Raw genomic sequence first — 14986 nt, 5'->3', positions numbered from 1 at the left:
GGGCTCCCACCGCCCAGCAGCACGGGGGGCCAGGGCTCCCACCACCCAGCAGCACAGGGGTCCAGGGCATGCAATTTCTCAGAGCACACTCCCTTCAGGCTGCTGACGGCGAGCCCGTGCACAGGGGGCCTGGCTCGTGCTGCAGCCCGAATGCGGCCTCCGCTCGGTCTTACCCCGGGAGTCCTACAGAGCTTACATGTGCTAGCTGTCCAGCTGCAGCGGGGGAGAGAGAAGGTCCTTCAGTTAGACACGCACCCTCTGCTCCGAGGTGCTCTCTTTGAGAAGCCATAAACAGAAAGAAAATCTACTTCTCTTTATTGCTGGTACACTGTGGTGTTCAACTCTTGTTATCCCAGTTTGGAGGAGTCCAGCCATGCATTCGAGAATGATCAAAGCAATAAAACTGCTTACAAAACAACAGAAGGGAAAAGCCCTCATCATCACATCTGCTGGAGTTGTTTATTAGCACCAGGCTTTGGGACTAGCGCTTTATATTCACCCAACTGAAAAGAAGAACCTTGTGCGATTACTACCAAGAGATTCAAACCACACTGATAGTGGGAAAGGGACGTCTGTGGCTTCGTGGTCCTAACTGTGGTCCGTCCATGGCACCAAACCCCAGACAGGCACTCTGGAGCAAGCAGAGTGCCACAGTCCACGCTTACCCACAGGCCACCGCTCTCTGCTGCCCCCCAAGGACACACTCCCCGATTCCGATGTGAAAGCGAAAAGTAGCTCATACTTCACCCTTCTTTTTCCACAAAAAATACACCAGTTTTTTTATTCCTTTCCTCCCATTTTCTCCCCCACTTCCCCCCCCCCCCAGCACTGTTTCTTACCCAGTATAATCCGGTTTAGAGTTTCTCCTTCTATAGAGGACAGCCAGGATCATGCTGATGAGCAGAGTGAGACCTAGGACCACAGCAGTAACTATACCCACCACCACCCAAACTGGAAACACGGGCAAGATCTCTAGAGAGAAAGAACAAAATCGTTTTAAGGTACTTTCCTACCAAGAGAAGAAGTGGGATTTTATTAAATTAATAATAAAGTGCTTTAGCAGTTTCCACTTCCTCTTTTATTGTCCACATTACAAATTCCTAGTGTCTAAATGATGAAATACAAATATTAATGGATGAAGAATGAGCTACAGAGCGAAGCATTTCTATGCACACAATCCCTCCCTCTCAATGCTCTAAGGTCAGAGAAATTCCAGGGGTGTGAATTTACCTCAATTGGCTCTCCAACAAAGCAGACTTTGTCTCAAAAGGAGACACCAGAACCTGCATTTCCTGCTTACTTTCCAAAAAAGGGAAGAAAAAAACTGTCCTGCTTCTGCAGATGTGAAAACTTTCTCTCGGGGAATATGGAAGCAGTATTAATCTTCTTTCCCACTGCCCACCCCACCCAACCACCGTGAATTTGGTCTGACTCCTAATTAATACTAAAGAATGCACACTGCTGAATTTGGATCAGCGGGCTCCAGGGACACGGATGAAGAACCTGGCTAGTCCAGCTGGAGAAGCAGGGGCGCCCTGAACGCGCTCGTGTGAGCGAGCCACAGGTCCACGGGGGCAGGGGACTCAACTGCAGTACAAACACACTCCTTCCCAGCACACCCGGAAATGTAAGTCCTGCTCTCCACCTAAAGCTGAGATAAAAGGGACTGTGTCACCACTGCCAAAATACTCAAGGAAGTACCTTTCTCTACGACATAGAGCCTAATGTGTCCTGGCTGGGCAACAATGTCAGGAGGGTTTTTGACGTCACAAATATAGGTGCCATTGTGTATAAACTGCATGTTTTCTATGTTGATTGACGCATCTTTCTTGTCGAGGTCTCCAGCCCAGCTGATTCTGTCCTTAAATGGTGGGTAATTCCCAGGATACGCTTGCCCTTGGGAGTAGTGGAAAAACTGCAGTTAGAAAAAAAGAACACATGAGCTCTTCTCAGTGGCAGGCACTCTAAACTCTGTAACAGGCATGCTGTGGAAGGTTCTTTTCAAAAGACTTCACAGAGAAATACAACTTCATATGACAAGTGAGCTATGGAATAGAAGCCAGACCAGAGTTTAGAAATCACAGGGTTCGACCCTATTTCAGTTGAAGAAATAAACTCGTGTATCATCTCAAATCCTCTCAATATGCCACTGATGAAGTGATTACTCCCCATTTTTCATACATAAGGAAAAGGAGACTGAAGGAAGCCATTTGCTCAAGGTCACAGTGATAACGGGGTGGATCCAAAGTCAAAGTCAGGACCATCTGACCCTTCAGAGGCAGTGACCACACCATGACTGAGCCTGTAAATCCAAATGTTTCGGTCTGAATTCACGAAGTTTACCATTTAATTCTACAAAGACCTGAAGTAAGCAAAGCCTAAAGTTCACAGATCAGTTAGTTAATCTGATGGGCTTCTCCCTCTTATGTATTGGTTTCCTAGGAAAATGTTACAGGTGTGTGAGAGGAAGCCCAGACACCCCAATGTCCTCGCTTCTCTTTGAAGATTCCGCCTTCAGCTAACTTTCCTCACACCTGCTTTTAGCAAAGGAACTCATTTCTCAAAGAAATCTTGTCAAGCCCAGCACCTTGGAAGCTAGGTATGGTCTAATGGGTGGGGCATCTATCCTGATACTTGGCTTCAATCCCAGCAGCTCTGCAGGGGGCTTGATGCCTTTCTTCTTATTCACAGGTGCAATGATAGTGGGCCAGGGGAAGAAATCAGCATTAGTCAAACACAAGCTCCGTGGTAACTCAAACAGAACATTTTTAGAACCCTCTGAGCACAGTAAATCCTCTGTGTAATTTAAGGACATTGATATTTTGGTAACTCCCCAACCCCTCTCTCCACCTGTGGTGTTCCCCTGAGCTCTGAATCCTCACCCAGCTGCCTACTCACTTTACAACCCAGCTGCCCCACCTCCAAGTTTGTCACCTTCACCTTCCATCTGTGTGTCCCATCTCAACTGGTGGATGACTGCAGTCTCCCAAACTATAAATCCTGGAGTAATCCTTGATTCCTCTACCTTCCTTCCCATCCAGTTAACCTACTAATCCTGTCAATTCTACCTCTTAGTTTTTCTCTTCTCTCTATTGAAGTTCCACTGATAATACATCATTTCGTGCTCTCATCATCTTGGACTGTGGCCTCTTAACTGCTCTCAACCTTCTCTAATCCACCCTCCATGATGCCTAAATGATCACTGGAAAATATTAATAGTAATAATTATATTATTATTATTACCATTTATCAAGCATATACCCTGTGCTTAATATAACTTATATGCTTGTTAAGAACAGCAAGCATTCTTATTTCCTGGGGTGGAAAAGAAGTGGGAGCAGATAGGGAAGGATAGGACCAAAAAACCCCCACAAGATTCAAGATTTAAAAATTGGGTCCTTAGACAAACACAACTACCCAAAAGAACTAGCAAAGAAGGTAAACAAAGGGGAGAGAAGATGAGTTCCAGTTTAGACATGGGGACCCTGATTCCACAGACCAGAAAAGCCATCTATGGTATGTCAGGCTTGAATTTTCCTGGAAATCTGTAAAAACCAAAGCATCCAGCTCATCTTATTAAATATATTCTGATACTTTCGAGTTAAAAGATCTTATATCAATAGCTAAGCATTCTGGAATTACCTGTAATCAGGTTGGTATGTAAGTATAAATTGATTAGCCTAATATGCTCATGAAAAATACAGCATGTTCTTTATATTAAGTCTTATAGACTTGCCTCAACCCACTTGACAAGAATGTTTTGAAAAAAAAAAAAAAAAGAATGTTTTGAGCATAAATGGAGCCAACTATTTGAGAGAGAGTTATTACCACTGGGTGTCTTCCTGGTGATGTTTTATTTCCTATAGACTAAACAATGCCCCTCACATCCACTCTTACCGAAGACTTCAGTTGGGAAACCTTCACAGGTTTGGACTCTCTCTCTCTCTTTTTAAAGATTTTATTTATTTATTTATTTGACAGAGAGACACAGCGTGAGAGGGAACACAAGCAGGGGGGAGTGGGAGAGGGAGAAGTAGGCTTCCCGCGGAGCAGGGAGCCCGATGCGGGGCTCGATCCCAGGACCCTGGGATCATGACCTGAGCCGAAGGCAGACGCTTAACGACTGAGCCACTCAGGCGCCCCGGTTTGGACTCTCTTGAGTAAACTTATGTGCGCTTGATTTTGCGTCTATAGGAAGCAGGTTCTGCACCGGGGCCACGTTCACATGAAGCAGCAGACTGTTTCCCCATGACATTTGCATGATTCCTGCTCTCACTCACTCCTGTGCTACCTTATACAGAATCACACCCAGCTGTACCCAGTGAGTAAGTTATCTAAATCTACACTCCTGGACTTGATCCCAGCCTTCCTTCCTTCTCAGGCATAACACGCAGGGCATCTTCCTTTTTTATGCACATCCTGGGGGACACAGGTCCACTTAAGAATTTGGAAGTCAGGGGGCGCCTGGGTGGCTCAGTTGGTTAAGCAACTGCCTTCGGCTCAGGTCATGATCCCGGAGTCCTGGGATCAGGTCCCACATTGGGCTCCCTGCTCAGTGGGGAGCCTGCTTCTCCCTCTGACCCTCTCCCCTCTCACGCTGTTTCTCACTCTCTCTCTCAAATAAATAAAATCTTAAAAAAAAAAAAAAAGACTTTGGAAGTCAGGTATATATATTCCAACCCAGTGCAACAGAGATTTTCTTTTGGAGACTTATTTCAACAGAAAATATGTAGCTTTGATGACATCGCATATGAAAATGAAGCCACTTAGGCTCAACATAAAAATGGTTTTATTCCAGGGGCTACAGTCATCTCTATACACACCCCAAGTTCTCCCAAAGGAGACCCTCAGGAACTCATGATGTAGAAATAATGGACAGGTAGTCACTCTGTTCTTTCAGGAAAGGCATCAAGGGGAAATTCTTAGCACAAAGACTCTCAGCAAAAAAAGACACTCAAAACTTCCACAGATGAACAAACAGCAGCTTCTAGAGTTTCTAGACCATGCATTCTCAACAGAGGTGACATCTCTCACAGTGGGGGCAAATATTGGCTCTAAGGGTAAAGAAGGATTTAAAAAAATCTTACTCTTTTTACAAAATAAAGCACAAATGAAGATGTAACAGTATATCTGTGGTCTTAAAATTTCATAGAAGGGGGACAGAAATTTGGAAAGCATGTTTCAAAAAGATTCCTTAGGAAGGTGATAATGAATAAAAAGACTGAGAAACACTGCTTTAAGCAATCCCTAAAGCCTAGAGACAGTAAGTATTATTAACAAATTTTTCCATCTGAGATAGAAAGGATATATAAGGGAAATAACAGCAACTGGAGGGAAACAAAACAGGGTTTGAACAATTCCAGCTTGTATGGTGTGACCTTGGGTAGGTCATGACCCTCTGAGCAGTTTCCCATGCCCCCCAAATCTGTAGTGGGGAAAACACTTGTTCCTCGTGAGGGTGAGGAGGCGATGTGACAGAGGCATGTGGGGGGCTCAGCATCCAGACGATGCTTAACAATGTAACTCGTCATCATGCAGAAGAATTTATCTCAAAGAAAAGTGGCAGACTCTGTCCCTGACGCGGACCGACACCCTGAAATGTGAGACCCTGCTAAAGCACGTCCATGTGCAGATGGAACAACAGAAACAGGATAAACTGTGCAAGTTAGCACTGCAGGAGCCAGACGTGGTCCTGAGCACTTGAACAATCCTCCGTGACCCTCATAGCAGCCCCAGGGGGAGGTCTGCTCATCCCCATCTTCCAGACAAGAATCAGGATGGTTGGGGTGCCTGGGTGGCTCAGTCATTAAGTGTCTGCCTTCAGCTGGGGTCATGATCCCAGGGTCCTGGGATCGAGCCCTGCGTCGGGCTCCCTGCTCCACGGGGAACCTGTTTCTCCCTCTCCCTCTGCTCCTCCCCCTGCTTGTGCTCTCTTGCATGTTCTCTCTCTAATAAATAAACAAAATCTTTTAAAAGTAAGTTAAAAAAAAAAAAAAAGAATCAGGATGGTCAGTCCACGTGGAAGCACCCCACTGCTCAGCTAGCACTCAGCTACTGACTGACTAATCTTCCTGTCAGCTCTCCGGGGCTCGTCTTTGTTCTGCCCCTCACCTTAGTCTGAAGTCCCCCACATACCATTCCTACCCCTAATTGTTCCCGGGGGAGGACACACCGTTCTGAGGACCCTACATAGCCCCTGCACAGTAAGTTTCCAGGACTACTGCTGAATCAGATGGACTACAAATCAAAAAACTTCATACTTAAATCAGAAAGGAGTGTGTGTGTGTATAAAATAGGAATACTTCAAAGAAATACAAATAAAAATGGGACAAATGAAAGCTGAAATGTGGAGGATAAACCGTGAATAGTCAGCCAGGTCAACTAGAAGCTACTCCGTGGAAGAGAAATTCCATAAGGGGATTTGATGGAGAAGAACAGGGGGCTGGAAAGAGGAGAGTGCCATCCATGTAAAGCCAAGGAAATAACTGCATTTAAGGGATGCTGAACTTATTTTCTTCCTGGAGAGTTTGAAGCTAGAGAAGGGCCCTGGAATCTACGTGTCAACACACTCATTTGGGAAGTGAACCATCAGAAGAATGGATATTCATTATACCACAGCAGTGAAGAACCCAGGAGGAAGGCTCAGCAGGAGGAAGTGAGCATTCTTACCGACACAGTGGTGTCGGTCCCCTCTGGCTGGAAGCTCCAGGAGACCGAGGTCAACGTGCCGGTGGTGTTAGTGGACTTGAACTTGCATGTCAGCTTCCCTTGTGTCCCATTTGCCACGAAGATTTCTTTTGGTGTATATACCTCCAAGGCTGATGCATCAGTGGTCACTGGAGAGAGAAGAACAAGGAAAGCTTGAGTAGGATTTAGCATAAATACCACAGTGCATATCTATTAGAGAAGACAACAAAGATAATGAGAAAGTTATTTGATATATACAGTATATCTGTCGCCATTGTGTACCATTGTGTACCATTGTGTACCATTGTGTACTACACATTTCTGGCCGAAGAGTCCACAGCCAGGTACTTCCAGCAAGCAGGATAAACTGCTGACCGTCTGGGATTCTGTTTTTGTTTTTCAGTAGGAAGATATTTTCACTAGTTCAGCTATACCTAATGTTTGTTTTCTTTTAAATTAACAGATTTTATTTCTTAGAGTAGTTTTAGGGTGACAGAAACACTGAGCAGGAAGCAGAGGGTTCCCATCTATTCCCTCACTCCCTGCCCCCACCAAGTTTCCCCTATTAGTAACATCTTTTGTTAGTGTAGTACGTGTTGCAATTGATGAATCAATATCGTTACATTATTGTTAACGAAAGCCCATCACTCACAGTAGGGCTCACTCTGTTACACATTTCACAGGTTTTGACAATGTATCCACTATTATAGTAAAATACAGAATCATTTCACTGTTCTAAACATCCCCTGTGCTCCACCTATTCACTCCTCTCCACCCTCCCCCTCAATCCCTGGCAACCACTGATCTTTGTACTGTTTCTTTATGTTTGCCTTTTCCAGACCACTATATAGTTGGAACCATATACCAAATGTTGCCTTTTCAGATTAGCTGCTATCACTTAGCAAAATTTATTTAAGTTTCCTCCATGTCGTTTTATAGCAAGACAGTTCATTTCTTTTTACTGTTGAATAATGTCCATTTTATGGATATCCACCTCTCGGAGGACATCTTGGTTGCTTCCCTGATGGTCTATTTTTAATAATGCAGAGGGCCTATTTTTTTTCACTTCTTTAAATAGTTCTATTTACCTGTTAAATTTCAACTGCTAGCACACTGAACTTTTCTCATCTTCCATATTTATTGCAATTAAAGCTATTCTAGGTAAGGTATCGCTTCACTTAAAGCTGTATTTAGGGGCGTCTGGGTGGCTCAGTCATTAAGCATTGGACTCTGGAGTTCAGCTCAGGTCATGATGTCGGGGTCTTGCGATCAGTGGGGAGTCTGCTTGAGATTTTTTTCCCTCTCCCTCTGCCCCCCACCCCGCTCTAAAATAAATAAATAAATCTTAAAAAGAAAAGAAAAAGAAAAAAGCCAAGGGCGCCTGGGTAGCTCAGTTGATAAAGCCAGTCCAGTCGGGCTCCCTGCTCAGTGGGGAGTCTGCTTTTCCCTTGGCCCCTCCCTGCACCCCGCCCCCCACTTGTGTGCACGCGTGCACACGCTTGCACTCTCTCTCGGGCAAAAATAAATAAAATATTTTTTTTTTTTAAAGATTTCACTTATTTATTTGAGAGAGAGAGACAGTGAGAGAGGGAACACAAGCAGGGGGAGTGGGAGAGGGAGAAGCAGGCCTCCCGCGGAGCAGGGAGTCTGCTTCTCCCTCTGACCCTCCTCCCTCTCATGCTCTCTGTCTCTCATTCTCTCTCTCTCAAATAAATAAATAAAATCTTTAAAAAAAAAAAAAAAAAAGCCATGTTTATTGTTTAACTGACCCTTTTCCTATATGGGATTTAAGGCAAAAAACATGCACAACATATTTTGCTTTCCTTAATGAAATGGTATCTACTGTTACATTTCAGCGTGCTTGATACATATGTATTCAAGAACTAGCTGACCACGCTGGGTCACATTTTCACTTCACCCATTGAGTTTATTCAGTTAGCCTAAGCCCAGAAATAGTCATTAAAATGTCTATCACTTATAATATAAAAATAGCTCCTTTTTTCAAATCTGTAAGCAGAGCCAACTGTAAGAATTTTAAGGATTGCTGCTAAAATAAAATAATCTTCACTCAAAAAAGACACTTTCATGGATTAAATGAAGGTTAGAAAAAAAATTATTTAGCCTAAAAATGAAACCAATTAAAGCTAACGTAGAAAAGATTATCTTCCAAATAAGGTATTTTTTTATTTTTTATTTATTTATTTATTTTAAGATTTTATTTATTTGACAGAGACACAGCGAGAGAGGGAACACAAGCAGGAGGAGTGGGAGAGGGAGAAGCAGGCTTCGCGCGGAGCAGGGAGCCCGATGTGGGGCTTGATCCCAGGACCCTGGGATCATGACCTGAGCCAAGGCAGACGCTTAATGACTGAGCTACCCAGGTGCCCCTAAGATATTTTTTTAAAGGCATAGTTTGGAAAGAATCCATGTCTGCAGTGTCCCAATTATTCCTAGAATGTAACAGATGAGCAGAATAAGGAAGGGTACTGTCTGTCACCCAGGACTGATGATCATATTCAGAATTTTTTCTTCCTGAGATCTTAACCATGACTCTAGGCCAAGGAGAACAAGAGTACTCCCCCAGTCCTCCCAACCATCTTCCAAATGTTTATTCTCAGGACACAATGGGCACTTTTGGCTATTCTTTTAAATAAACTGATAGCCACACTGCAACAAGCAGATTTTTTCTGCTAAAGAGGGTGGATTATTATTATAGAGAACAATGGATTATTATTTGTGGTCCAAACCTCAAAACAAGCCCTTCTTTCAAACAAGAAGCAAACAAAAGACGTTCCTTGCCATTGTGGGTAGGCAGAAAAGCAGCCCCAAGGCATCTGAGTTCAAAATGAGGGACAAAGCAGAAGAACAGGCGATCTGACCAGCTTATTCCAGGAAGTAGCACTGGTTTTTAATCCTTATTTACTCCGTGTCATTTTGACTAGTTTTCTCCACGGTGGTGAGCACTGCAAGGGAAGCCAGCCTACAAAGTCAATAAATAAAAGTCTCCTCAAGGGTTTTCTTAAACCAGATCCCTGCCTCAAGGCTGGCTTGCAAAATCTGACACCTGAGAGGTTATTTAAAGACGGAACTAGGCCAAGTGTCCAAGTTTACAGTCACTGAATTTTGACCATAAAGACTAACCAAATCCCTAAATGGCTTTTAGACAATCTATCTGAGACAGACTCAATTATATGAGAGCTGGTTAATGAACAAGTGACTTAAAAAAAAAGGGGGGGGGGGGCGCCTGGGTGGCTCAGTCATTAATCATCTGCCTTTGGCTCAGGTCATGATCCCAGTGTCCTGGGATCGAGCCCCGCATCGGGCTCCCTGCTCCGCGGGAAGCCTGCTTCTCCCTCTCCCACTCTCGTTTGTGTTCCCTCTCTCGCTGCGTCTCTCTCTGTCAAATAAATAAAATCTTAAAAAAAAAAAAAGTCACTCTTTGGCTAATTAGGACATGCAGCTCTTATTGCCAGGATTATGAATTCCAACTCTGGCCAATCAACAGTTCCAAAAAAAATAAAATGGCTCCATACATAGCTAGTTAACATCTTCTCATCCCTGGCTCTCTCTTTCTCACCAGCACTACTCTTGTCCCAGTTCTTGGGAGATCCCATTAGTCTTAAAATGAACCTTCCAAAGCCCTAGTCTCTTTGTTTATCTTCTCTTTTCCTATAATATCATCCTCAGGCCTATCCCAGCCACCCATTCCCACATCCTACCCGAGGCCAGGGCTTCTCAACCTCCGCACTGTTGAAAACTGGGCGGCACTGTTCTCTGCTCAGGGGCTGACTTATGCATGACAGGATGTTTAGCACAGTCCCTGGCCTCTACTAGAGGTCAGTGGTATCTGACCCCTTCCAGTTGTGGTAACCAAAAATGTCCCCAGACACCGAAACATCTTCTCAGGGCCAAACTGCCCATGGTTGAGAACCATGGCCTGAGACACTATTATTAATACAAGCACCCTCTCCACATCTCAGGCTTCTCTACTCCCTGACTCCACCTCCTGTCTTTCCAGAGCACTTCCCCCAATACCCTGAGACTTTGTTGATCCTTCAGCCGCAGCAGAACCTAAAATCCATCAACCCTCCAGTCTCTACGGTCTCTCATGCTCAGCACGTCTTCATTTTGTCCTACTCAGACTGGTTCCACGGCGCATGACTGGACTCATCCCCTGACTCTCTCCCCTCCGTGCACACTCCTGGCCAGACCTCAACCCAATCCTCTACCCCCTCTGCATCCCCACCAAGGGAGTGGACTATAGATGGAGAAAAGCACACAATCCCACTGACTGGTCTCACCTGAAATTCAGGACCAGTAACTTCAAAGGGGGCTCTTAATGCTGCCCAGCAATCCTTCCCCATTTCCCTAGTCCATCTACTTGCCACTCTCTGAGAGGACTATTTCATACCTTCCTCTCGAACCTCGACTTTCCACCCAAGACTGTGCTTCCTATTTCACTGAGAAAACAGAAGCAATCAGAAGAGAACATCCCTGGTTCCCCAACTCCCCGCGGCTGCGCCCACAAGCTCTTCCCTTCCGCCACCACAGGGAAACATCTGCGCTCCTCTCCAGGGCCGCCCCACTGTGCACAGGACCTCATCTTCTCTTGCCTAACTAAGGATGTCAATCCAGCAATTCTCCCTCTTTCTCTGGAATTTTTTACTCTCTCCTGAGTTACTGCCATCAGCCACATAACTGCCCATATTTATATTTATATCCCAGCTTTAAGGGAAAAAATCTTGACCCTGCATCTCCCCACCTCGATAGCTGTTTTGTCCTCTTCTATTTTACAAATCTTGAAAGGATAGTCCATGCTCACTGTGCCCAATTTCTCTCCTTCCATATTCTCTTATATAAACCCAACTGAGGCTTTTATTCCCAGTACTCCACTAAAACTCTTCTGGTTAAACAATCCAATGACTCCATGTGGCTAAATTAATAGTCAATTCTCAAACCTCAACATCTGACACAGTTGATCGCTCCCCACTTGGAACAACTGTTTTTTCTCAGTTTGACTTCTGAAACATCACTCTTTGGTTCTCTTCTTATCTCATTGCCTGCTCCTTTTCTAGTTCTCCTGACCTCCATATGCTGGAGAGTTCCAGACCCTTCCGCAGACCTCTTATCTCTTCTCTTGATGGTCTCATCTAGTTTTAAGGCTGTAATTATCTCCTAAATGCTGATGACCCCTGTATGTACACACACACACACAAATGTCTATGAACAACCTCACTTGGATCTAACTGGCATCTCAAATTTAATATGTCCAAATTGAATTCCCGATTCCCACTCTCAAACCCACCGGTCCATGGCCTCTTCCATTTCAGTAAATGTCAGCACCAGCCTTCCAGGGGCTGAGGCTTCCTGACACCTCTCTCTCTCACGACTCACCTCCATGCTATCACAAAACATGTTGTGTCTACTTAGAAACATCTCTCAAAAGTGATCTCTCCCTGCCTTGCCCCATGCCGCCATCTTGGTCCAAGCCATATCATCTTTCACTTGGGCTATTTCAGTGGCTGCCTAAACTGGTGTCTCTGCTACCACCTTCACCCACTTAACTGCAGCCAATCCATGGGGAGGCCAGAGAGATCTTTTTAAAATACGTATCAGACCGTATCACTCCTCTGCTCAAAATACTCCAAGGGTTCTCCACATTTGCCAGGACCAGGCTCACAGGCCCACAACTCTAGCCCAACTAGGAGCCCAACTCGTCTAGCCTCCGCTCAGACCTCGCCTCTCCGTCTTCTCCCTCAGCCACGCCGCAGCGCACCCTGGTCACTTTGTTGCTCCTCTGCCCGCGATGAGTGCCCCCAAGTACAGAGAACACGAAGGACAAAGAGATGTGAGGTATCCCGGGGAGTCGTGATGCCGTGAGACAAGGGCAGAGGAAGCCCCCGTCGGGAGGGCCGAGGCCGGCGCTCTGCCCAGCTGCGCAGTGGCCTCCCTTGCTTAGAGGCCCGCGGTTGGCCAAGCACAGCGCAGCCCGTTCTGAGCACCTGCGATGAGCAGGAATGGGCTGCGCCCTGTGGGCAACGGCAGGCACGGCGTGGGTAAAGGACAGGTTTCTCTCCCGCCGCATGCCCTGAGGCTCAGCCAGGGATGAGCTCACTGGTTTCTTAAACAACTCGGAATGGTTTGCTCTGTCCAGCCTCTCCCCACCCCCACCCCCCAGTCACTAGGAGTATTATGGAAATACATAGTAAAATCATTGTGGAATTCAGATGGCTTGTCTTCACAGTCATGAAAGAGAGTTAGCTAAAACGGCTAAAAACGCAATTGTACACGGAGATGTGGAGAAACTGGTGTTGTAAACCCCATCGCTCCACGCCACTGGGGCCTGGAATCCCAGTCTGAATGAGATATTAAGTAGGGATCTTTTAGGCCTAAGATTTAGGTTAGTGGCAAATATTGCTGTGAGAATTATTAAAGCTTTAATTCAAAATTCAGATGGGGAAAAGTCTCCTGTTGAATCCTGGAAAAACCAACTGCCTCAGGAATAAAAACACAGAAGTGAAATGAAATGAAATAAAAAGAGTAAGTGACATATAAACGTTTTTTATATCCTGCCGACTTTGGATTCTGAATTATATATTAACTCACATGTAAATTTCAAAATGGTTTAACGGGCGCTGAGCTTACTTTCTTCCTGGAGGAAGGAATCCTGCTAAGTTACACTCGCATTCAAAGGGCAAGAAATGGAACGAGGATAACCCTTCTTGTAGATCAATTCAAATGAAAAGCCTGAAAAATCATTTGATGAGGAATCAAAAAGTTTGTATAATCGACTCACCAGGGGTCATTCTACAGTAATCAAATATGATACCCAAAATTTGATATTCTTCTTTTTTGGATGGAGAACCACAACAGCTTAGGAAAAAACAAAGCAACAAAACAACATCCATTGCAACCACAAAGAAAAAAGCAAATTCAAGAATAGTTTGGCCAAGAGTCTATTTCTCGACATGATCGATTTCTTTTATTTTTAATTATTTTTTTTAAGATTTCTTTTTTTTTTTTGACAGAGGGGGATAGAGAGAGAGCACAAGCAGGGGGAGCGGCAGGAAGAGGGAGAGGGAGAAGCAGGCTCCCTACCGAGTAGGGAGCCCGACGTGGGGCTTGATCCCAGGAACTAGGGATCATGACCTGAGCTGAAGGCAGACGCTTAACCCACTGAGCCACCCAGGCTGGCACCCCGACATGTCCTATTTCAGTATTTTGAATTACTGAAGTAATGCAATGTCAATAATGCCTCCTAATTAACATGCCCAATTTACGCCAAGTAAATTCAAATTCTCATACCATAGAATCATTTGAAATACACTGGAATAGCATTATTATGAATGAATAAACACTTCCAAGGCCTAGACAGGGCCCCCAAACTTAACGATGGATGCAGTTCCTTGTCATATCACTGCTGGCCCGTCTGCAGCACCCCGGTTTGTAAAAACCTCACCCTTTCAACAACCCCCCCTACATTTTTCCTTGAAATTGAAAGAAGGCTTTTGTTTTGAAATTTTTTTTGAAACACTTTGATGTTATCAGTATATTCTCCTGCCTAAAAGAGTACAATCAAGCAATTTATTTAAATAGCTTTCTAGCCTATCTCTTGTTGGCTGTTGGTACACAGTGTTAATCTGGTATCATAATATCTCCTAACACAAGCCTAAATATGACCTTTTAAAACATACTAAAAGAGAAAAACAAAAGAACACGGAACACGATTCAGATGGTGGGTGTTAGTGGAAGAGGGTGGAGGGGGCAAGATGAAAAAGGCACCGACTATTGGTAATATTTGATTTCCTAGGGTAGGTCGTGAGGGCATGGGAGCTCGTTTTAACATTAGCTCTGTAAACTGTACACACACACACTCCTTTGTATATATTTTATTTTTCATAATAAAAATTGTGTTTTTAAAGAAAGGAAGACATCAGTAAGCTGATGAGACTTGCTTTTTAAATTCCAGAATGTTCCAGAGAAAGCATTCAGCACAGGATTCCTTCACAGTATCAACTGTGACTCCTACAATCAGGCTGGATAAAGTACAGCCAACGGATGATGTGTGTCAGTGGAAATCATACAGATGCTGGGCCAGAGGCCTCCCATCCTCAGAACAGGGCCACTCTGCCGCCGAAGTGGGCTCCTTTCTTCTATGAACCAGGCTCTCTATTTTGGACCTCTCTCAGCTGGATAGCACAAAGTAAGTGAGACTATTAAAAACATAACTCTATTCAATGAACCCTAAATATTAATAAATGGAGCTTTTCGGGGCACCTGGGTGGCTCAGTTCATTAAG

At 44.6% G+C, this 14986-nt stretch overlaps 1 protein-coding gene across 1 annotated transcript in view; it reads right to left on the bottom strand.

The window, feature by feature from the left end:
* The window catches only part of MPZL1 (myelin protein zero like 1), a 62929-nt gene that overhangs the window by 15026 nt on the left and 32917 nt on the right, over positions 1 to 14986 (bottom strand). The window contains exons 2-4 of the mRNA XM_032389278.1: positions 6670 to 6836; positions 1702 to 1915; positions 840 to 972 (exon numbers count right to left, since the gene is read on the bottom strand). Of these exons, the coding sequence (XP_032245169.1) occupies positions 840 to 972; positions 1702 to 1915; positions 6670 to 6836 (514 nt within the window). The remainder of the gene's footprint in view (positions 1 to 839; positions 973 to 1701; positions 1916 to 6669; positions 6837 to 14986) is intronic.

Source organism: Phoca vitulina, unplaced genomic scaffold (genome assembly GCF_004348235.1).
Source record: "Phoca vitulina isolate PV1807 unplaced genomic scaffold, GSC_HSeal_1.0 scaffold54, whole genome shotgun sequence".
NCBI classification, from domain to species: Eukaryota; Metazoa; Chordata; class Mammalia; order Carnivora; family Phocidae; genus Phoca; species Phoca vitulina.
Note: the sequence above shows the minus strand (reverse complement) of the source record. Positions and strands in the feature narration are given on the sequence as shown.